This window comes from Ostrinia furnacalis, unplaced genomic scaffold (assembly GCF_004193835.3).
Source record: "Ostrinia furnacalis isolate ACB-3 unplaced genomic scaffold, ASM419383v2 OfSCF2585, whole genome shotgun sequence".
Taxonomy (NCBI): Eukaryota; Metazoa; Arthropoda; class Insecta; order Lepidoptera; family Crambidae; genus Ostrinia; species Ostrinia furnacalis.
This window is the reverse complement of record NW_021132824.1, coordinates 147982-172855: the sequence shown is the minus strand read 5'-3', so window position 1 is coordinate 172855 and position 24874 is coordinate 147982. Positions and strand designations below refer to the sequence as shown.

Sequence of the window (24874 nt, the reverse complement as noted above, 5' to 3'; positions counted from 1 at the left end):
TTGTCGTTTTCAAAATATCTAAGAGATAAAAATATTGAATGCTGTATTCGATATGTAACATTGTTTACTATTCTTATCTTGCACATTTATTTATTGTTAAGATGCATTATTAATTTAAACCTACCTAGAATAAAGTAAGTGTGATAAAAGTAAACAGAATGGATAAAATATTATGTCAAAAACTGTCATGAGTGTCATATTTTGAAATAAAATCAAAATCTTTTTGCTTGTCACATGAAGGTAAGAGCTCTTACACTTAAGGTTCGGCCAAACCAACGCGATCAGCCGGCGTGCAGCGATGGCGACCAGACTTAAATGCATTGATCGCCATCGCTGCACGCCGGATGATCGCATGTGATCGCGTTGGTTTGGCCGAACCTTTATACGATACGACGTCACTTTGTGCTACGACGCAGCATCATTTCATGATCGTCGCAACGTGACACGCACGACACAACGCCGATACGGTGTCGCAGTATTATTTAATTGAATCCTATCGTATCGCGTATCTAGTTTAAGTACAGACAACGACACATTAAGCTAAACATTATGGCATCTTATGCAGTTGTAATAGATGTCATTTTGCAACAAAACTTCAGTCTGATGTGTTGTCGACTGTGTTTGTGACGTCCTGTACTTCGTACAACGCGTACAGGTGACTTTTTGTCACCGTGACAGTAATCCTTTTTTACACTTTCATAAATACAAAAAGAGACAACATAGATCTTATTCTTATTTATGGAGAAACATTCTGTCACTATGAAAGTCACCTGTGCACGCGCGCTTATAAACGTAGCAAAAACATTGATGCTAGTTTTGTAACACATAATATGAATTTTGTTTTCATAGGGGTCACTTAAAAATTAGGGATTGATGGTGAACACGGAGCCTTTCCGTGTTAATTTCAAACTGTCGTTACACGCTGACCTGTTTTTATTAAACCGCACCCACCCGGCACCGAACCTCGAACCCGCCGCTATGCGTGAACTTCTCTTTGCCTGCGCGCACGCAACCGTCGTCGGCAGTAGACTCGTAATAACGCCGCCGCGAACACCAGCGCAACGCCCGCGAATCCTCCCAGCGATACCACGTGACCGTAGACGGCACACGATAGGAGGATCGACACCGCCTGTTGACATGACGTCATCAATATAAGCACGAGAAATTCCGGTAGTAGCGAAAAAACACTCCGCCGTTTGTACGTCATGTATCACGCTGTAGATAACAAAAGACGATCGCACCTTTAGAACGCCTATGCAACTCAAAGGAATAATATGACTGGAGCATATCAAATGACGATCGCGCCGTTAGAACGCCAACTCATCAGGATCAGTAGAAACCAGCCAGGAGTATGACAAAAGACGATCGCGCTCTTACGCTCAATGAGAAATAAACAACAGACGATCGAGAGTACAGCTCAATCACGGATAAAAGAGGTCTCTCTATCCCTGCGCTGCCTAGAATAACAAAAGACAATCCCACGATTAGAACGCCGATGCCGCTCGATGAGAAATAAACAAAAGATAAATCTAAAGAACTAATTTGCGCGCGCGCAGCCGCCGCCGGCAGTAGACACGTAGCGCCCGCGCACCCGCCCATCGATACCACGTGACCGTAGACGCACACACGATAGGAGGATCGACACCGCCTGCAAACCACGTCATCAGAATAACAAAACACGATCAAGAGGGCAGCACAAGCCAAGGAGTAAGAAACCTGGACAACGTCGTTAGTACGCTGCTTAAGTGAATGGGATCGCGAGAAAACAAAACACGATCAATAAGACGATTCCGCCCGCTGTTGGAAACAAATAACAAATGACGATCATGCTGTTAGAACACCAATTCATCAGCACACCATCAGCAGAAACCAGGCAGGAGTATGACAAAAGACGATCGCGCTTTTAGAACGAGAGCTACTCAACGAGAAACAAACAAAAGACGATGAAAAGATTGGCCCAGTCAGAGTAAAAAGTTCTCTCGCTGCGTGCGCGCTCGTAGTAACAAATGACGGTCGCGCTTTTAGAACGCCCCTGCCACTCAATGAGAAATCAACAAGAGACGATCAAGAGTATAGCCCTCTCGCTACGCGTGCACTTCTCTCTGCCTGCAGTAGACTCGTAACAGCGCCGCCGCGAACACCAGCGCCAAGCCCGCGAATCCTCCCAACGATACCACGTGACCGTAGACGGCACATGATAGGAGGATTGACACCGCCTGGAGACCACAATAAGCCATAAGCAAAGGGGAATCAGTAGTAGAAAAACAAAAGACGATTCCACCGCTAGTAAGTCTCTCAAGTACATAATTATCAGTTTTGTAGATAATAAAAGACGATCGCGCTTTTAGAACGCCCCTGCCGCTCAATGAGAAATAAACAACAGACGATGGAGAGTATAGCCCAATAAATAAAAGAGGACTTTAGCTTGCGCGCACTGCAGCTGCCGGCAATAACAAAAGACGAACCGCAACAGGGCGTAAATAACAAAAGACGATCCCACGATTAGAACGCCGCTGCCGCTCGAGGAGAAATAAACAAAAGACAATCTAAAGAACTAATCAGAAACGAAATTGACTCGTAATAGCAGCCGCCGCCGGCAGTAGACTCGTAATAACGCCGCCGCAAACACCAGCGCCACGCCCGCGAATCCTCCCAACGATACCACGTGACCGTACACCGCACATGATAGGAGGATTGACACCGCCTGGAGACCACAATAAGCCATAAGCAAAGGGGAATCAGTAGTAGAAAAACAAAAGACGATTCCACCGCTAGTAAGTCTCTCAAGGACATATCAGGCTTGTAGGTAACAAAAGACGATCACGCTTTTAGAACGCCCCTGACGCTCAATGAGAAATAAACAACAGACGATCGAGAGTATAGCCCAATAAATAAAAGAGGACTTTAGCTTGCGCGCACTGCAGCTGCCGGCAATAACAAAAGACGAACCGCAACAGGGCGTAAATAACAAAAGGCGATCCCACGATTAGAACGCCCTCGCCACTCGACGAAAAAGAAATAAAAGACGATCAAGAGTTTTTTATTCCTGACTGGGCGTCAGGAATAAAAAAGGACTCTCTGTACCTTCGCTGCTGCGCTGCCGGGAATAACAAAAGACGATCCTACGATTAGAACACCGCTGCCACTCGAGGAGAAATAAACAAAAGATCATCTAAAATCTAAAGATTCAATCAGAAACGAATGTGACTTGTATAGTTTGCGCGCGCGCAGCCGCCGTCGGCAAAAGACTCGTAACAGCGCCGCCGCGAACACCAGCGCCACGCCCGCGCACCCGCCCAGCGATACCACGTGACCGTAGACGGCACATGATAGGAGGATTGACACCGCCTGGAGAGATTACGTCATTAAAATAACAAAAGACGATCAAAATAACAAAAGACAAGCAAAGGAGAAAGAAACCTGGACAACGTCGTGTTAGTACGCTGCTCAAGTGAATGGGATCGCGAGAAAACAAAACACGATCAATAAGACGATTCCGCCCGCTGTTAGAAAACCCCTGCCACAAAAAGAAGAGGCCGTAGCATAACAAATGACGATCATACTGTTAGAACACCAATTCATCAGCAGAAACCAGGCAGGAGTATGACAAAAGACGATCGCGCTTTTAGAACGCCCTCGCTACTCAACGAGAAACAAAAGACGATCAAAAAATTGGCCCAGTCAGAGTAAAAAGGACTCTCGCTGCGTGCGCACTCGCAGTAACAAAAGACGATCGAGCTTTTAGAACGCCCCTACTACTCAAGAGCAATCAACAACAAAAGACGAACCGCAACAGGGCGAAAATAACAAAAAACAATCCCACGATTAGAACGCCGCTGCAACTCGAGGAGAAATAAACAAAAGAATCTACAGAATCAACCACAAACGAAAGTGACTCGCATAGTTTGCGCGCACGCAGCCGCCGCCGGCAGTAGACTCGTAACAGCGCCGCCGCGAACACCAGCGCAACGCCCGCGCACCCGCCCAGCGATACCACGTGACCGTACACCGCGCACGATAGGAGGATTGACACCGCCTGGAGACCACAATAAGCCATAAGCAAAGGGGAATCAGTAGTAGAAAAACAAAAGACGATTCTACCGCTAGTGTAAGTCTCTCAAGGACATATCAGGCTTGTAGGTAACAAAAGACGATCGCGCTTTTAGAACGCCCCTGACTCTGAATGAGAAATAAACAACAGACCGTCGGCGTCGTCGAACAACGACGTATCTGAAAATTGCTAGGTTTTCAGGAGAGCGTTTTGAAGTTTTGGAACAGGTTTTTTGTGAATAAAAAAAAACTACTGCGTTGTTCGACTTCAAATTTGGGAATATTAAATATATTAAGATGTTTTTATATATAATAAATGAAACGATCTCCTGAAACACTTAGTTTTTTGTAAAAATCACATTCGTCATTGTTCTACGGACAATTTGGAGATGTATGTGATAATCCGTCGTTGTTCTACGTGTTATTTATATGAACTCAATGACGTATGTCACTTTTAGTCAGTATTCTACGGAACTTCTGCCATCTGTTCTCGTCGGATGTTAAAGAAAGTTGGAGGTAATAAATAAAAAATATGTTTATTAGGTTTCATTGTTCATTTATTAAATAATAAAGATAACGTATGAATGAAAATAATCAAAAATCAACAGCACTTATTATTTTGAATTATTCAAATTAAAAAAAAAAAAACATTTTCTCCTCAAAAAAACTTAATCATACATAAAACAAATTAAAAACTTTCAGTTTTAACATAAATAAGGTGTCTCCTACCTATCAAAAATAAAAAATCTTTGTGTATCAAAATGCAACAGTTTCATTATTTATAACAAAAGTCATTCTAAAAAACTTTACTTATAAACATTATTATAAAAAATCAACAACACTGATGTCTTCTCTAAATTATTTAAATAAAAAAAAAACATGATCTTCTCAACAAAAACTTATTCTTACATAAAACAAAGTAAAACATAAATCAGGTCGTGTCTCCTACCTATCAAAAAATAAAAATTCTTTATCCAAAATAGCAACAGTTTTATATATTTAAGAAAAATCAGTCTAAAAAGTTTTACTCATAAACATAATTATCATTAGGACGTTTCATATTTATTTTAATATGAATCAAATCAGTCTTAAGTTTCACTAACAACTACAATAAAATTATAGCAAGAAAGAAGTTCAAACTTCAAAAATTAAGTATTAGAAAATAGAAAGCTATATAAAATTAGATCATTCTACTCATCAGGATCTGATTCTATTTCTTCAACCCGACCATGCGGCAACCCTTGAAAAAAGCTGTGATATCTGCTGGGTATGATTCCCGATTCTAGAAGGCTTTTGAGATCGTTAAACTTCGCAGTCGCAAGGGGAATTGGTTGTGAATACGCCTTTTTCAAAATGATGTTTTCATAACCACTGTTTCTTGTTTTCTTGCCAATGACCAGAGTCATGGAATCATTGTCCAAACTAGTCTTATATAGTAGATTTTTACTATCTTCAACTACCACCTCCCTGATTTTGCTCCATGTCACTTTTTGGCCATTGGCATTTTTTGTCCAGTTTTGATTCGATAGTAGCATTTTGAAATCGAAAACATTATCTTGAGTTACATCTCTCACCTGGTACGGTTTATCACTAGTCTTGGCCCATCTGATCAATAACTTCCATTCTTCGGGCGTGTATATCACTTTGTTTTCCCCAGCCCTTTCAATGACAGAATGTACACTGTCTCCTTCGTTTTGAGTGTGTCCCCTTTCTAGGAAACGATGTGTTATCTTTACTCCAAATTTTCCAGCCGCGAAAGCATACATTGCAAACATAATTCGATTTTTATTTTGGCCAGCACAGTTGTCTGACCAAAACCTAAATTCTTTAGTCCCATTCTGAGCATTTGTTTTTATAAAGTCGTACAGACAGCTAGATATTTCATTAGCGCCACGTTTGGCAATACTCTCGTCCCAAACATAGCAAAAACCTTCTTTACGAGCCATATCGAATACAGTCAAATTATAGCAAGATAACTTACGTTTGTAGTATAAAATACTCATTTGACCATGTGGGCAAGAAAGTACTTTTTGTAAATCAAATGTTGCACACACAATCAGGCCGTTAGATAGAGCTGCATCTGCTTTGTCTTTGCTTTTTATCTGCCGGGAAATATTTTTGTTATGTTTGTGGCTAGCATATTCAGCTTTTAATTCATCGGAGGGACTTTCGGTATTATTAAAAACGTGGCATTGATCACAAGTGTCTTTTTTAGGAATATGGAACGACAATTTAAAATGAGAGTTGACTATATCGCGGTATTGGCGTAGAGTTTGGGCTGGATTTTCATAGTTTTTCCCATTGAGCCATTCGTTGTACAGATTGAACATCCGTGCAATACTCAAACTACCATCTAAATACAACCTCGTTGATGTCTGACGACAGTAGTGCGATTCGACTGGCGCAAAGGATCGTACATGATCGCATACGGACGTTATCATACGTTCATCTACTACCTTTTTGTGGTTGACATGGTATCCTCGCCTGTCTTTTTCGACAGATGTAGTGCCGTCATACTTTTGCCACGCGGTCCTAGTCATTCGCTCAGTAATCCCCAGGGTATTTAAAAACATAATTTTACACACCTCAATAATTGAAGTTTGAGATTCATCTTCCATCTTTGGCAGAAAATATTTGAATGTGTAGATTCTATTTCTCTTCCCTGCCGTTGCAAATAAAGTCCTTCTTTTGTGCCCCTTTTTCGTATATTTAGCTATGTGTAGCCATTGTTTGGCCCTATCACCAAGCGCCCAAAACTTTTCAAAAATATGTTTTCGTGTATCTTCGGAAATTTTATCCTTACATTTATATCTGCAGCGGCATGCTTCACGCATAGTTTTCTCTGGAACTCTATTACCCCTTTTTGAGAAATAGGTTTTACCTTCATTTGTAAGTCTTTTCCTTTTCACTTCTCCCCAGTCTTCATGGTTTCGGATACGTTTCCTTCCTCTGTTACTCACTAAGGGTGCTGGAGACGATTGGTTGGAGTTTACTTCAGTATCGTCTGTGAGTTGGATGATTTCTTTAATATCGTGCTGACTGCAAAATGAATCATGGCAATTTCTATGCTTGTTCAGTGGAGAAGGCATCGGTGTCCGATCTTCTGACATCTCGTAAGAAGGCGATGGTGGAAAAATTTCATCATAAATTGGCGTCAGGACTGGTGTATCTATATTCTGATGTAAGGAATTGGCAGATCCAGGACAAATAATCATATCAGGTGTCTGGGTATCTGAAGGCAAAAATTGATCATGCAAAACTATTGTCTCAGGTTGATCAAGTTCAGCTGACTTTCTGTTATTTTGAATGGGCGTATTTGAAGGTTGTGTTGAAGTAGTCATACAAAGTGTAGCTAGACTTGAACCAATATTTTCTGTGAATTCCTTTAGATTAGGCTGCTGCAGTGCTTCCTCAAATTGATCTTCTTCGTCATGATTGCTTTCTTTATCTGACTCTGAGAAAACACTATCGCCTATAAAGTAATAAGTAATAAGTAATAAAAGTTTATTTAACAACTTTAACATTTTTTACATTGCTTACATTGCATTGTTGTACATACATTTCCTTAAAGACCCGTTTAATGCTAAGGTTGTACCGACATACGCTTCAGTTCATAAAGTAACTGAGATTTCTACGCTAGGCTAAGCCTGTCATGTAGACAATCTTTTGTCACAAGTTAACAAAATATAAGATCTTGCATTTTTTGAATAAGGACCGGATCTGCTCCAAAGGGTAAAGGGGACGATTGATTTGACCGTGGGATATCTGTTAAAATAAAAAATTCAATTAGTATACAATTTAATTTAAATGTAATGCATAATCACCCTATACATGCAAATAAAATCTTTATTTTTGAAGCAATTTTTATTTTTAATTATAAATCGTCAAAAAGAAACGCATTAAAATCAAATTAATATATTCCCAATTTTTTATTTAATTTTTTGACGAATTTAAAAACGCTATTAGAATACCCGTCCCTAGTACAAAGTCGGTTGTGTACACCTGACGTTAAAATTACCATAGTACAGCGCTGGTTCTGTTCAAACGTCAAGCAAAAGTGGGCAGAACAATGCAACTTAAGTACATCCGCCACCAAAAAAAANTGCAGTGCTTTCTCAAATTGATCTTCTTCATCATGATTGCTTTCTTTATCTGACTCTAAGAAAACACTATCGCCTATAAGATCTTGCATTTTTTGAATAAGGACGGGATCTGCTCCAAAGGGTAAAGGGGACGATTGATTTGACCGTGGGATATCTGTTAAAATAAAAAATTCAATTAGTATACAATTTAATTTAAATGTAATGCATAATCACCCTATCATGCAAATAAAATCTTTATTTTTGAAGCAATTTTTATTTTTAATTATAAATCGTCAAAAAGAAACACATTAAAATCAAATTAATATATTCGCAATTTTTTATTTTATTTTTTGACGAATTTAAAAATCGAACAAAGACGCTATTAGAATACCCGTCCCTAGTACAAAGTCGGTTGTGTACACCTGACGTTAAAATTACCATAGTACAACGCTGGTTCTGTTCAAACGTCAAGCAAAAGTGGGTAGAACAATGCAACTTAAGTACATCCGCCACCAAAAAAACAATATTTGTACCAAACATTCATAACGTTTGTACTCAACAAACTACCTATAAATAGTATCAAATAAAAATAAAAGGACACTGGTTCTTTTATTTTCAAACTCCCTAGTACAATGACGGATGTGTACGTACGTCATAGATTTTTTTTCTCTGAACTCCCTAGTAAAGAGACGGTTGTGACTTTGAGTCATCAAAACAATAAAATGTCAAACTTATAGATTTAAGACGAACTTTTCGACAAATATTAATAATAATGTTATAGTCAATGCTTACCTGAAGTGGTACTCTGGTTTTCTTCATTATTAGTTGTTGTAATATCACTTTGAGACTGGTCCTCGGTAGAATTAACATTTTTATTATCCTTATTTTTGACTAAATCTAGTATCTGTTTAGATCTTTTTGAAAACATTTTGTGTTATCACTAATACGGTAAATGAAATAACTGCATCACATTCCATATAATACGAAAACAAATTAATAACAGTTCTCAACAAGCAACGTGCAGTCTTACATAGAACACGGGCGAGACTAAACATCCGACATGCGGGGAGAGGCAGCGGGGGGAGCATCAGTTCGAAGTACGATGACGCTTGCACACACACGTCTCTGTACTGCGTTAGAATATCACATACGTCTGTGTACGGATTCTGTAGCTCCGATATCTTTGCGAATTTTGAAAAAATAAAAAATTAGTTTATAAAGGAGCTATTTTAGAGTAGTTTAATGCAAAAAAACAGATTTTGACGGTTGCGATCATACGACGTTGTTCGACGACGCCGACGAGACGATCGAGAGTATAGCCCAATAGATAAAAGAGGACTCTAGGTTGCGCGCACGCAGCCACTGCCGGCAACAACAAAAGACGAACCGCAACAGGGCGAAATTAACAAAAGACGATCCCACGATTAGAACGCCTTCGACACTCAACGAGAAAGAAAAATAAAAGACGATCAAGAGTATTGCCCAATCAGGAATAAAAAAGGACTCTCTGTGCCTGCGCTGCTGCGCTGCCGGCAATAACAAAAGACGATCCTACGATTAGAACGCCGCTGCCACTCGAGGAGAAATAAACAAAAGACAATCTAAAGAACTAATCAGAAACGAAAGTGACTCGTAATAGCAGCCGCCGCCGGCAGTAGACTCGTAACAACGCCGCCGCGAACACCAGCGCAACGCCCGCGAATCCTCCCAGCGATACCACGTGACCGTAGACAGCACATGATAGCAGGATCGACACCGCCTGGAGAGATTACGTCATCAAAATAACAAAAGACAAGCAAAGGAGAAAGAAATTCTAAGTACGACACTAAAAAGATATCAGGCTTGTAGATAACAAAAGACGATCGCGCTTTTAGAACGCCCCTGACGCTCAATGAGAAATAAACAACTGACGATCGAGACTATAGTCACAAATAGTCCAACCAGGGACACAAGGGACTCTCGCTGCCTGCGCGCTCGCAGTAACAAATGACGGTCGCGCTTTTAGAACGCCCCTACTGCTCAAGAGCATTCAACAAAAGACGATCAAGAGTATAGCCCTCTAGCTACGCGTGCACCTCTCGCTGGCCACGCCCGCGCACCCGCCCAGCGATTGACACCGCCTGGAGACCACAATAAGCCATAAGCAAAGGGGAATCAGTAGTAGAAAAACAAAAGACGATTCCACCGCTAGTAAGTCTCTCAAGTACATAATTATCAGTTTTGTAGATAATAAAAGACGATCGCGCTGTTAGAACGCCCCTGACGCTCAATGAGAAATAAACAACAGACTATCGAGACTAGCCCAATAGATAAAATAAGACTTTAGCTCGCGCGCGCGCAGCCGCTGCCGGCAATAACAAAAGACGAACCGCAACAGGGCGAAAATAACAAAAGACGATCCCACGATTAGAACGCCCTCGCCACTCGACGAAACAGAAATAAAAGACGATCAAGAGTTTTTTATTCCTGACTGGGCGTCAGGAATAAAAAAGGACTCTCTGTACCTTCGCTGCTGCGCTGCCGGGAATAACTAAAGACGATCCTACGATTAGAACGCCGCTGCCACTCGAGGAGAAATAAACAAAAGATCATCTAAAATCTAAAGAAACACACACACACACACACANCCGTTGCACTATTATTGGTACCATACCATTTGAAAGAGCTCATGAAGCAATTTCAGGATAAGTAACCAGTTTTTTAATTTCTTGTATAGTTTAGAAATAATCGAGTGAGATCACTTAACCTTTAACTATGGACGTGAAAAAATAATCACACGCCCATGGACGTCGGGTCTCACAGACCCCTATCTAAAATTCTTCTTATTTCATATCTGAATTAATTTGAATTTATTAAAGAGTTGATATACAATCTAATAACTATTAATAAAGGATTTAGTGGTAAATGTAATCAAATTTTAACCATCATTTAATTACTTTTTTGCAAATTTAAAAACTTAGACAATTTCCAGTGTTAATTGACTTGCCATCACATATAGCCTCATTGATTATAGTCGATTATTAATAAAAGAAAGTAATATTTTTTTCCTTGCTAATTAATAGCCATGTAACATAAAAACATGAATAAAATTTCTGAAGGACCTAAATTAAAAATATTGACAAGGGTTAAAGTTACTAAAATTATACACAGTGGCCTAGAACACTAAAAACAAATTATCTCTACAGGCATATGTTATCTTTCTTTGAGAGCTTTGATAGACAAAATGTACACTATTCAGAATCGGAATCTGCAGCAATGGTGAATTCTAAGACATCTAAACTCAAAAGAAGAATCGTCTACAAGTAATATCTTACTCCTGAAATGTTCTTTAGATAGTTGGGCTAATAATATAGCTGATGTACTCAGATACTTTCTGCTATTAAGTATTCTTAAACTAGAGCAATTTACTTAATATTATAATAATATAGATATAAAAAAAAATTGTTGACAAGTCACATCCATACAAGTATGTTTGTATGGAAATTATAGTCATCGGGTCTCCCAGGCCCGGACAAAATTGTGGATGGTTATTACTCACGTAATAAGTGCCGGAAGACGCGATTTTATGCCTCCTCGGTCCAAACACAGCTAAAACTGAAGCTACTGAGATGGTCGAGAGCAGCACTTGGCGGGAAGGTGTTTAAACCGAGAAATCGGAAAGGGGGGTGGGCCTCTGAGACCCGACGTCCATAGTTAAAGGTTAACGTTTCCACCCTGTAGAGCTTGCGTATTAAATGCTACAATTTTATAAAAAGTTTGAAGTATGACACTTTTACAAACCATACAAGTTAGCGGCTTTTTAACGCCCTGTATATGATTGAAAAAATTCACAGTTTCTTACATCTTCATACAATTGAATTTCTCGTAACAATAGGGTTTATAATCCCTGTAGGTAATTTATGGTTACACTGACATAAACTCACATACATGTAATTTTCAATGTTGATAGGCAGCATATTTTTTTATGGTGGTTCCAAGCTTTAGTTTCTATAACAGTTATCCTACTAATATTATAAATGCGAAAGTTTGGATGTCTGGATGTTTGTTTACTCTTTCACGCAAAAACCACTGAACAAATTTCGATGAAACTTTACAGTATTATTGTTTATAACCCAGAATAACATATAGGCTATAATATGTCACCCTATAATATGTCGATCTGTGACACTAAATTTCACGTGGATGAAGCCGCGGGCAAAAGCTAGTGTCCTATAATTAATCTACGCAAGCAAAGAAATTCTCTATTTTATTTTGTAACATTTTAGAAATATTTTTTCCACATTTCTATTTATAACTCGCGTAGCAACGGCGTCTTTCCGTTCTATACATGGCCAGAACGCACCCATAGGAAACTGCTCGTGTATATTTTGTAGTGCTCGTTTGTAAATCTGTGACTCCAAACTATACACGAATTTTGCGTACTGATCGTGTATAGTTTGGAAGAGCTCAGTAAAAAAAGTCATATCCAAACTATACTCGATTAGTTTCTACTACACCACTTACACTTGACTAAGTGTGTTTAGTTGATATTGATTTAGTAAAATATAGAATTATATTTAAAATTACATTTATTCGATATTATTACATAAAATATTATTATTTTACTGAATCTATAATAAATCTAGATTTTTAACACTATTGTAAGTGGTTTTTGAAATTAAATTGATAANTCATCTGTGGATCACAGATTAGAGAGTGACGGTGATGTCCCGTAATAGTTCCAAAATACTGAACCATAGAGAAAAGTAATGTCCTATGCATGACATTGACAGTGGGGCGCCACCGTCAATACCGGATCGCTAGTTCCGATTTTTGCCATGTTGGAAACCATATAGTTGAACGATGGTAGCGCCCCCCTGTCATTGAGTTTGGCGGGACAGTTCAGCGTGGGTCATCTATAATCCCGTTTGCCTGCCTTGCAAAGTTTGCAATGCAAACTCACACTGTAGTGTTGTACTCGTAAATCTCGTAATCGTATTCATGTCAATGCTATCGATGACTATCGATGGCGCGTGAACATTATTTATTACAATGTACACTTTGTTGTGTGCACTCTAGACCCACAGGAGGAGTTCAGATGTTGGGCTACCGATTTTAAGATGATACATACTAGTAATTGATAGTACTAACAACTTATGAGCTACGCTATGATATGATACTTGTTGGCGTTAATACACCCTAATACTTGTTGGCGATTTGGAATTTCTGTAAGCCTTCCTTTAAAGTTTATTACGAATCTATACTTCTATATTAATCGTATTAAAAAAACTGAAAAGTTTGTTTGGGATTGATGGAACGCGCTAATCTCAGGAAGTTCAGGAACTACTAATCCTTTTTGAAAAAATATTTATGATGCTTAACATCACCCTACAGGCCCTACAGCCAATAGGGGCGGAGCAAAAGGTGTAACGGTGCAGTGCATTACATTCTAAGTTCTTTCGTTTCGTAACAAAGAAGACTCAGGGAAATTATACTTTTGACTCGGACAAGAACTTAACTTCACTTTATTCCCTTCCTTTAAGTATTTGACATTTAAAGTTTTTATTATCCGATAGCCAAACGTTTCTCAAATATAAAGACAGTGCTATAAGAATGAAATTACGCTTCAATTTGTTATAATATTGTGCCTTCATTTTGGCAAACAACAGTAATGGACATAACAAGGAAATTAGACAAACTACTTTTGATTAAGTTTTTCTGCGGTATTATTTGTAGTTTCTGCTATTGTATGTAAGCAAAAATAAATAAAACTTTTGATGAACTTTCCCATAAAAATAGTTTTATACATATTAGTATATAAAAAAAACATGTGTTCGTCTGCCTGGACACAGAAAATTTACTGTTTCGGCGAAATGGTAGCGCATTTTCTTACATAACTTTTCAATTCATATCATTGGAGGTCCGAAAATATTTCTCATACAATTTGATATCATAATGATCATTCTTCATAAAAAATTTAAAACCTACATATTTAAAAACATAATCATTGATATTCATAATATCACTAATCATACACTTAGCTTTTACTAATATTTGTTTTCATATATTTTTCTATACTAGTGATCGAAACTCATAATCATTCGAATAAATAACTATAATATTCATAAATGTGATGTATCCTAATATTTGTTTTCATAAATTTATTACTCGTAAGTGTATTTATTTATCCATATTATTGAAAATCATGCTGTCTATATTCGTATTAAATCGTATTTTAACATTAAATTAATTTGAAATGATCCAAAACAGGCAATATTTTGTGCCACAAAACTAACGTGACAGAAACGAATCGCTGCAAAACCTACTCCACGTAGTCTTGTCCGCCCTACCCCTAGAGTGTAATTTAAAAGCCGGAGACGAGGAGATACCAATGAATGCTGCATGCTTGCTTTCATGCTGCATGCTCTGCATGCTTATCTACTCTATTAGACGAGTAGGTATGTCTGTTATAAAGTAAATTATTCTGAACAACAACATTATGAGTTGAAGTATGTTCTTAGTAACAACATTATTAATTAAAACAATATGATCAATGAATGTTATGAAGAAAAAAGATCTGAAAATTAAAATTATGTATTTTGAATGGTTCTTGGTAGTAACAGTATTAATAAAAAAAATATGATTACTAACTGTTATGAGCTCCGATGGTAGTAATAAAAATGTATGAATAAAAAATTTATGAAAAATAAAATTATGAAGAGAGATTATTATGAACACAAATCGGTAGTAAGACAAAGAATAGGATTTAGAATTTTATGTGAGCCAATATAGAACCATCTATTTATTAATTGATGCGTCTGTGCATCGATTGATCGGGACATGCATCGCGGCACTCCTTTTATACGAGTATCTTACTTTTTTGTAAATATTTTACTGTTTATTAAGTAAAAGCATAAGTAAAACTGTATCGTTAATAAATACTCGTATGAATCCTTTAATGCTGATTCGATTACAATATTTGTACATTTTGATTGTATGTTTTAATTTTCTTTAAAAAATAATTCTTTCAAACGCAGCAATGCATTCTGAATTTTGGTTTAAATGAGTTAGTTATCTATCCGTTGTCTGTGGTATCGTAAACTCATAAAACATAAAACTCATCTATTTTTGCAAAAGACTTTAAAAACCCCTTTTACACGTCCCAGAATTAACCTACTACTACTTCGGGACAATAAATGGGCCACTTCAAACTTTTTTCAGCTAGATAATGCAGTACAGTAGAAAATTTCGAAGAATATTTATTATTTGTATTAAGTACCTATATCAAGCTGCGACTAGCCTACATTATAATTTGGGCTGTAGTAATTTTACGTTGTAATTTTTCAAGAAATCGTAGAGTACAGTAATTCTCTGGACTGGGCGTAACCATACCTACCGTGGCACAGTACACTCATAGGGTAGGCTGACAGCAAGTCTGAATATCAAGGGTCATGACGGCTAGCGACATGGGAACTAGCCACCGTTCTCGTAGTTATCAACTCGGTGGAATTTATTAATAAACCGGTTGTACATACGAATAATTCTGTTTCTTAATTACATCTTGGATAAGAGTCGATAAATGTTTGTGTCATTTTCTAAATAAAGATAATTTAAGTTCTCTATAGGCCTTGTGGTTACGGCATAGTAATATACAGGATGTTTGGCGGAAGGTTAGACAAACTTAAAAACAAAAATATCAATAAAAAAAAGTAGCTCACTTAGCGTCAAGTGGGCGAACTTGTATTCTTAAAATGACCTTACCTTACCACGAAGTTTGTCTAATCTTCCGCCCAACACCCTGTATAAACTTCCCGTGGATGTCGTAAGAGGCGACTAAGGAAGAATTATGAGAATACTAGCGGCCGCCCGCGGCTCCACCCGCGTGAAATTTAGTATCACAGATCGGCATAAATTATAGCCTATATGTTAATCTGGGTCACAAACAATAATACTGTAAAGTTTCAACAAAATCCGTTCAGTAGTTTTTGCGTGAAAGAGTAACAAACATCCAGACATCCAAACTTTCGCGTTTATAATATTAGTAGGAAATATTAGTACGATTAGTAGGATTATAATATTAGTAGGATATCAGTCCTCATCAACCCTCTGGTCACCTTACGGTGTGTGGGCAAAATGCTGGATTTGCCTCTGGTAAATCAGAGAGGGTGCTTTCGTCCAAGGTCGTACTCCTGGAGACTAATGACCTGATGATGGAGTACGTATTCTAATATCTAAGCAACAACTAATAATATTCCATTCCATACCAAAAAGTAGTCCCAAGTTTTACGCTTGCAAGCATTTAAGTAGTATGCATAATAATACTTATCTACAATTAAATTAATTAATTTTGCCTGTTCGTTCGTTGTGGGCTGGCCCATATTTAATTATATTGACTTCGTAAATTATCCCAATGGTGAACCATTTATACAGGGTGTTATGTAAATGGGTATATGAGCCGACACTAGCCCATGTTACCATGGGCATATAAATGGTATGGTGAAGTCAGAAAATTGATATCATCATTTTAATTATTTAAATTTTCATACAAATCGGATTTTATAAAAATTAATTTGTATGATTTAAAAAAAATAAAATGATGATATCAAAAGACAATGCCGGAAATTGGCGTCTTTTTTTTTCGCGCGGCCATCGACCAGACCTTGTTTTTTGATTACAAAATAGTGTAATAAACCAAACTTACTATGACATGTATACCTCTAAACTCAGTCTGAACTGAGTTACGAACATTAGAAGTTTGATGATTTTCATACTAGATTTGCTTTTTGCGCGCAAGTTTTGTAAGAAATTGCAACAAAATAGTGGCATTGTATGTGTAAACAAACAATACCATCCATTATAGGCTCCAGACATCAGTATGGAGCAGAATCAGCGCAATAAAAAANCTTTTCGTATTGCTGCCATGATTACCAAAAACCTGTTTTCAGACACTTTAAGTGTATCAAAAAGTTGTATGATAGAGAAGGTGCTACACTTAATTTGTCTGATATAAATTTTTTGCACATGTGGACAACTTATTTTATCATGTCCAACAATTTTCAGACATATTGCTATGATACCGATCGGTAAAATTTGTTAACATTTTCAAAACTGTCTCAAAATTTAATGCGTTCACATTTCCGTCTGAAAATTGTTTTGTTCGCATCAAATAACCAAAATTTACTAATAAAAAAGATTTTCAGACGTATTGCTATGAGACATTTTTTTTGTCTCATTTTTAATTTTTTTAAGTGATTTTACGGGTTTGCGCTACACCACTAACGTCTGAAAATAATGTTTCCGGTATCTCAGAACTATCATTCAACTACAGTCTGCAAATCAGACATATTGCTATGATGCAGTTCGGTAAAATTCTTTGACAATTTTTAAAATTCGGTCAGATCAAACGCTACGCGGAAAATGTCTGATATTGGTATTTTCGAGTTCAGGATAATCGTATCTATCGATTTGATGCGGTTTTGGCCGTATTGCTATGAGACAAAAATTTTGGTCGTGGGCTCTCGTACTATAAGATAACTGCGCGCACGCAACTGCCGGCAGTAACAAAAGACGATCCCGCCATTATAATGCTCCTGCTACTTAAGGAGAAATAAACAAAATACGATCAAAACGTTACCCTAATCAGGGATGAAAGTGCTTTGCTATTTGCTAGGAAACATAAAAGACAAGTCAACTGCATTATCATAACTCACCTGTCGCAGTGTCATGATGATGGTGAAAACAACGGCGCCGAACCTGGCGATCGTCCGGTATATGAGCAGCTGTCCCACCGCCGAGCTCACAGATAGAAGCAGGCAATCCATCGCGAACACAGGATGCTGAGGAAATATACAAATATGGGAGATAAGATTGGCATTCTTATTCTTATTCTTATTACAAGGAGATAAGGCACAACTTTTTTATAATTGGAAAGTTTTAAGGAGCGACTGTAACGCGGAGTAGGTCTAACGGGGTGTACTTGTATCGCGGGATGTACCTGTAGCGCCAAGCAACTGTAGCGCGGTGTAACTAAAACCTGTAGCACGGTGTAGCGCCGTGAACTTTAACGTGTAGCAGAGTGTAGCGACGTGTAACTATAACGGGGTGTTTCTGTAGCGCGATGTATCTGTAGCGCAGTGTAACTGTAACGGAGTATACCTGTAACAGAGTGTGCCTGTAGCGCGGAGCAGCTGTAGTGTGATATAACTATAACCTGTATTAACATGTATGGCGGAGCAACTGTAGCGTAGCGCCGTGTAACTAACGGGATAAACCTGTAGCGCTTAATACACTGACCTGCAGCAGCGTGAGCGAGTGCTGCGTGGTTGTATGACGCGCGAGCGCAGCGGCAGTTAGCGCGCAACTGAATAAGTTCACGCCGCACAGCATCTGTAGCGCGGAGCATCTGTAGCGCCGTGTACCTGTAGCGCGGTGTACACTGACCTGCAGCAGCGTGAGCGAGTGCTGCGTGGTTGTATGATGCGCTAGCGCGGCGGCAGTAAGCGCGCAACTGAATAAGTTCACGCCGCACAGCATCTGTAGCGCGGAGGTTCTGTAGCGCGGAGCATCTATAGCGCGGTGTACACTAACCTGCAGCAGCGTGAGCGAGTGCTGCGTGGTTGTATGATGTGCTAGCGCGGCGGCAGTTAGCGCGCAACTGAATAAGTTCACGCCGCACAGCATCTGTAGCGCGGAGCAACTGTAGCGCGCTGCACCTGTAGCGCGCTGCACCTGTAGCGCGGTGTACACTAACCTGCAGCAGCGTGAGCGAGTGCTGCGTAGTTGTATGATGTGCTAGCGCGGCGGCAGTTAGCGCGCAACTGAATAAGTTCACGCCGCACAGCATCTGTAGCGCGGAGCAGCTGTAGCGCGCAGCATCTGTAACGCGCTCCACTTGTAGCGCGCTGCACTTGTAGCGCGGTGGACACTGACCTGCAGCAGCGTGAGCGAGTGTTGCGTGGTTGTATGATGCGCTAGCGCGGCGGCAGTAAGCGCGCAACTGAATAAGTTCACGCCGCACAGCATCTGTAGCGCGGAGCAGCTGTAGCGCGCGAATAGCGCCCCCTGCCATGACGACGTGAAGCTGTCACACACCATGTATAGCGCTAGGAGCGTCAGCCCCGACATCGTTGTTACTGTTGACACTGGAACATTAAATAAATATCTGTCAGTAAGTTGTAAGTTCTGTGTAGCAGTAATCTACAGACTGACGTCACTGAAACTCCTAAAATGAAGGCGAAGAGAGCGTTGCTAGCTTTTATAGCCTCTAGACTAGACCGAGGACTCGAGACGTAATCAGTTTAATAAATCCGCCTCTGGGCGTTCTATTTTTCACTATGATTTTCTCTATCTGGTCTAATCAGAAATGAGGAGTTTCGTTAGGTGTAATCAATCAATGTTGCTCATAGAATTAACGGCATTTGAAGCAGAAAAAATCTCGACCACGACAATTTAATAGCAATATCCATACATCGCTTTTGTGCATCTTCGCAAACTTACACAATACAAAAAAAATTGAACTAGCTCACCCGAGTAGTCGTCATGGCTGCCAAACATAAACAGCACCATTCCTACTGATATCATCACGGCCGTGACGTACTCGTACAGCTCGTACTTGGTGCGCGATATTAGCTTGCCCATCATCATCACAGGGATCACTTTACACGACTTCGATAGTACCTGCGGGGGACATTAGCAGACATTACTATTGGGGACAATAACAGCACCATCACGGATATCACGGCCGTGACGTATTTGGTGCACAATATCAACTTGCCAATCGTCATCACGGGGATGACTTTACACGACTTCGATAGTACCTGCGGGGGAAAATAACAACGCCATGCCCACGGATCATCACGGCCGTGACGGTGCCCATCATCCGGTGCCCATCATCATCACGGGGATGCTTTACACGATTTCGATAGCAACTGCAGTGAATATTACTGCAGATACTATAGGGGATAATAACAGTACCATGCCCACGGTTATCACGGCCGTGATCTTGCTCATCCTCATCACGGGGATCACTTAACACGGATCATCACGGCCGTGATCTTGCTTATCATCACCACGGGGATGACTTTAAACGACTTTGATAGCACCTGTGGGGGACATTAGCAGACGTTACTATAGGTGACATTCGCAGACGTTAATATAAGGGACAATAACAGCGCCATGTTACGGATCATCACGACCGTGACCTTGCTCATCATGATCACAAGGACGAATTTACACGACTTCGAGAGCACCTGCGGGGGACATTAGCAGACGTTACTATAGGGGACAGTAACAGGATCATCACGAATATCATCACGGCCGTGACGGTGCCCACGGTGCGTGACGGTGATCACTTTACACTACTTCGATAGCACCTGCGGTGGACATTACAAGACATTACTATGGGGCTACCCCGTGGTTCGTAATGTACGTGATTTTATCACGGAAATCAGCGTCCAGGCATTAGCTTGTGACACATTGCTGAGACGGAGACCTTTTGCTGCCGCAACTCTGCTCACATTATTTCATTTTTCATTGTTATTTATTTTGTTTTTTATTTTGAATGTGCATGTTAAATATTGAATTATGTAATCTTGTTAAACTATGTATGTGACTTTGTGTGCAGCAAATAAATGCTTACTTATCATATCTCAGTTCAAAACAAAACAAAGTAAGCCACAGCAGGTCACAGGCTTCACGCCAAGTGTGGACTGACTCCGCGTGAGTCATCCCAGAGCGGAATAGCGGTTAAATTACATATCAGATACAATATCAGATGATATCGCGAGTCAATAACGCCATCTATGAGTAAAACTAATCTTTATGGTGCCTCACCTGAGTAGGGTAGAGTTAACTAAGAGAAAGATTTTATAAAATAAAACTCCTAACGCCTCACCTGAGTATGGAAACTGACGTACTTCAACGCTTCATACTGACACCACGCGCTGATGATGTTAGTCAGCCAGCCCAGCGCCACCAGGAAGGCTAAGAGCGGGTTGATGAACACTAGGAGACTTTTATCGATGTTGCGCGATAAGTCTAAACTTTTGTCGCACTAAATCATCGATAAGATTCTTTCACAGCAGCACAGCAGCCGTCCCAGCGCCACTAGAAACTCTAGGGATACTAGGAACACAAAGAAACAAAAGCGCCTCACCTGAGTAGGGAAGCTGACGTACTTCAACGCTTCATACTGACACCACGCGCTGATGATGTTAGTCACTGAGCAGTACGAGAACTTGTACAGCGGCGCCGACACCAGCGGCTGCTGCGTGCACAGCAGCCGGCCCAGCACTACTAGGAAGGCTAGGAGGCGGTTGATGAACACTAGGAGACTTTTATCGATATTGCGCGATAAGCTCATATATTTGTCGTCTAAAATCATTGATAAGATTCTTTCATGGCGCGCATCTTAGCACAGCAGCCGTCCTAGTGCCACTAGGAAGGCTAGGAGGCGGTCGATGAAGACTAGGAGACTTTTATCGATGTTGCGCGATAAGCCCATACGTTTGTCGCACTAAATCATCGATAAGATTCTTTCACAGCAGCACAGCAGCCGTACCAGCGCCACTAGAAACTCTAGGAGATACTAGGAACACAAATAAACAAAAGCGCCTCACCTGAGTAGGAAAGCTGACGTACTTCAACGCCTCATACTGACACCACGCGCTGATGATGTTAGTCACTGAGCAGTACGAGAACTTGTACAGCGGCGCCGACACCAGCGGCTGCTGCGTGCACAGCAGCCGGCCCAGCGCCACTAGGAAGGCTAGGAGGCGGTTGATGAACACTAGGAGACTTTTATCGATGTTGCGCGATAAGCCCATACATTTGTCGCACTAAATCATCGATAAGATTCTTTCATAGCGCCCATCTTAGCACAGCAGCCGTTCCAGCGCCACTAGGAAGGTCAGGAGCCGGTTGATGAAGACGGATAAACTTTTATCGACGTTGCACGATAAGCCCATACGTTTGTCATACTAAATCACCGATAAGATTCTTTCATGGCACGCATCTTAGCACAGCAGTCGTCTCAGCGCCACTAAAAAGTCTAGGTGAGACTAGATACTTTTGTCGATGTTGCGCGATAAGCCCATTCGTTTGTCGCATTAAATCATCGATAAGATTTTTTCATGGCGCGCATCTTAACACAGCAGCCGTCCCAGCGCCACTAGAAACTCTAGGAAACACTAGGAACATAAACGCAAAGAAACAAAACTCTTAATACCTCACCTGAGTAGGAAAGCTGACGTACTTCAGCGCTTCATACTGACACCACGCGCTGATTATGTTAGTCACTGAGCAGTACGAGAACTTGTACAGCGGCGCCGACACCAGCGGCTGCTGCGTGCACAGCAGCCGGCCCAGCGCCACTAGGAAGGCTAGGAGCCGGTTGATGAACACTAGGATAAACTTTTATCCATGTTGCGTGATAAGCCCATACATTTGTCGTCCATGACCATCGATAAGATTTTATCATGGCGACATCCTAGCACAGCAGCCGTCCTAGCGCCACTAGAAAGTCTAGGAGATACTAGAGACATTTATCGATGTTGCGCGATAAGCCCATTCGTTTGTCGCATTAAATCATCGATAAGATTTTTTCATGGCGCGCATCTTAACACAGCAGCCGTCCCAGCGCCACTAGGAAGGTCAGGAGACAGTCCATGAAGACTAGAATAAACTTATCGATGTTGCGCGATAAGGACATACGTTTGTCACACTAAATCATCGATAAGATTCTTTCATAGCGCCCATCTTAGCACAGCAGCCGTTCCAGCGCCACTAGGAAGGCTAGGAGGCGGTTGATGAAGACTACGATAAACTGTTTATCGATGTTGCGCGATAAGCCCATACGTTTGTCGCACTAAATCATCGATAAGACTCTTTCATGATGCGCATCTTAGCACAGCAGCCGTCCCAGTGTCACTCGAAACTCTAGGAAACACTAGGAACATAAACGCCAAGAAACAAAACTCTTAATACCTCACCTGAGTAGGGAAACTGACGTATTTCAGCGCTTCATACTGACACCACGCGCTGATGATGTTAGTCACCGAGCAGTACGAGAACTTGTACAGCGGCGCCGACACCAGCGGCTGCTGCGTGCACAGCAGCCGGCCCAGCGCTACTAGGAAGGCTAGGAGCCGGTCGATGAAGACTAGGAGACTTTTATCGATGTTGCGCGATAAGCCCATAATGTCGTCCATAAACATCGATAAGATTCTTTCATGGCGTCATCTTAGCACAGCAGTCGTCTCAGCGCCACTAAAAAGTCTAGGTGAGACTAGATACTTTTGTCGATGTTGCGCGATAAGCCCATTCGTTTGTCGCATTAAATCATCGATAAGATTTTTTCATGGCGCGCATCTTAACACAGCAGCCGTCCCAGCGCCACTAGAAACTCTAGGAAACACTAGGAACATAAACGCAAAGAAACAAAACTCTTAATACCTCACCTGAGTAGGAAAGCTGACGTACTTCAGCGCTTCATACTGACACCACGCGCTGATGATGTTAGTCACTGAGCAGTACGAGAACTTGTACAGCGGCGCCGACACCAGCGGCTGCTGCGTGCACAGCAGCCGGCCCAGCGCCACTAGGAAGGCTAGGAGCCGGTTGATGAACACTAGGAACTGGGAGTCGTCGAACTTGACCACGGTGCCGTCGGATAGGAGGTAGCTCTGTGGGAGAAAAAAGGTTTATGGGTCTATGAAAGTTATCTATGGTTATTTTAATGGAGTAGCTGAGTAGTAGTAGGAAATAATCATTCGGATTGACATTTTAGATAATCCGTTTCCATAAATCTATTGGCGATGATCGCTCATGCAGGAGTTAAGTACCTAGGAGTGAAATAAAGACAGGCAATCTAAACATCATTGTAGAATCCAAATCCTTACATGCACTCTTTTGTTCTCAAGCTACTTAATCCGTAGGTTATCTGCAAAACATTCCTTCATATAGTGATACATTGTGCTTTATAATTTTGAGTTTTTTTATGTGCAAAAAGAGTACCTTTTAGGCAGACATAGAGGACACTTCATCAAAGCTAAACACAAGCATCCTGAGTAGTCTATTAAGTGCGATTTTCTAATAACAAACATCAGTCTGATCCATATCATATATATAAAATATATAATCATATCANCCAGGTATACATAATTGTCGACAACTTCGAGTGTAGAGTCTCCAACCTTCAGAGGAGCGCAATATTTTGTTGCAATTTCTTACAAAACTTGCGCGCAAAAAGCAAATCTAGTATGAAAATCATCAAACTTCTAATGCTCGTAACTCAGTTCAGACTGAGTTTAGAGGTATACATGCCATAGTAAGTTTGGTTTATTACACTATTTTGTAATCAAAAAACAAAGTTTGGTCGATGGCCGCGCGAAAAAAAAAAGACGCCACCTTCCATACAAAATCTGGCATTGCCATTTCTGACCACGCCATACCATTTATATGCCCATGTTAACATGGGCTAGTGTCGGCTCATATACCCATTTACCTAACACCCTGTAGACACCGCAACTTATAAAATAACAAAAAGTGAAATCTAACTGGAATGGTCGACTCTATTCGCCCGTATTTATATACCACGCTCCCTTTCAAAATTTATAAAATAAAGTCTTTGAACTTTTTACAATACCTATGATCTATGTTTGATAAAAAAAAATATCTGAGGTGTTATAATTTATAGGTATTTCAACGTGAGTAGTTAATAATACATTTTTATGAATCAGTAATTCGTCACCAATCGGTATTCATTT

The 24874-nt window shown here is 40.3% G+C and overlaps 1 protein-coding gene across 1 annotated transcript; it reads right to left on the bottom strand.

The window, feature by feature from the left end:
• Positions 1-358: 358 nt before the first annotated feature.
• On the bottom strand, positions 359-24224 carry LOC114355944 (adenosine 3'-phospho 5'-phosphosulfate transporter 1). Its single transcript, XM_028308996.1, has 6 exons — positions 24210-24224; positions 23567-23791; positions 19637-19787; positions 19041-19252; positions 17822-17947; positions 359-1129 (listed from the first exon to the last, which is right to left on the bottom strand). The coding sequence occupies exons 1-6, from the start codon at positions 24222-24224 to the stop codon at positions 977-979; spliced, it is 882 nt and encodes a 293-aa protein (XP_028164797.1). The 3' UTR covers positions 359-976.
• Positions 24225-24874: the final 650 nt, after the last annotated feature.

Excerpts from the sequence above, each read along its gene's own strand:
- LOC114355944 (XM_028308996.1), bottom strand. Across the intron at positions 19,253-19,636 it reads CAGCCATGACGACTACTCGG|TGTCAACAGTAACAACGATG; the intron begins GTGAGCTAGTTC and ends TTAATGTTCCAG. Across the intron at positions 17,948-19,040 it reads ACTCGCTCACGCTGCTGCAG|CATCCTGTGTTCGCGATGGA; the intron begins GTCAGTGTCCAC and ends ATATTTCCTCAG.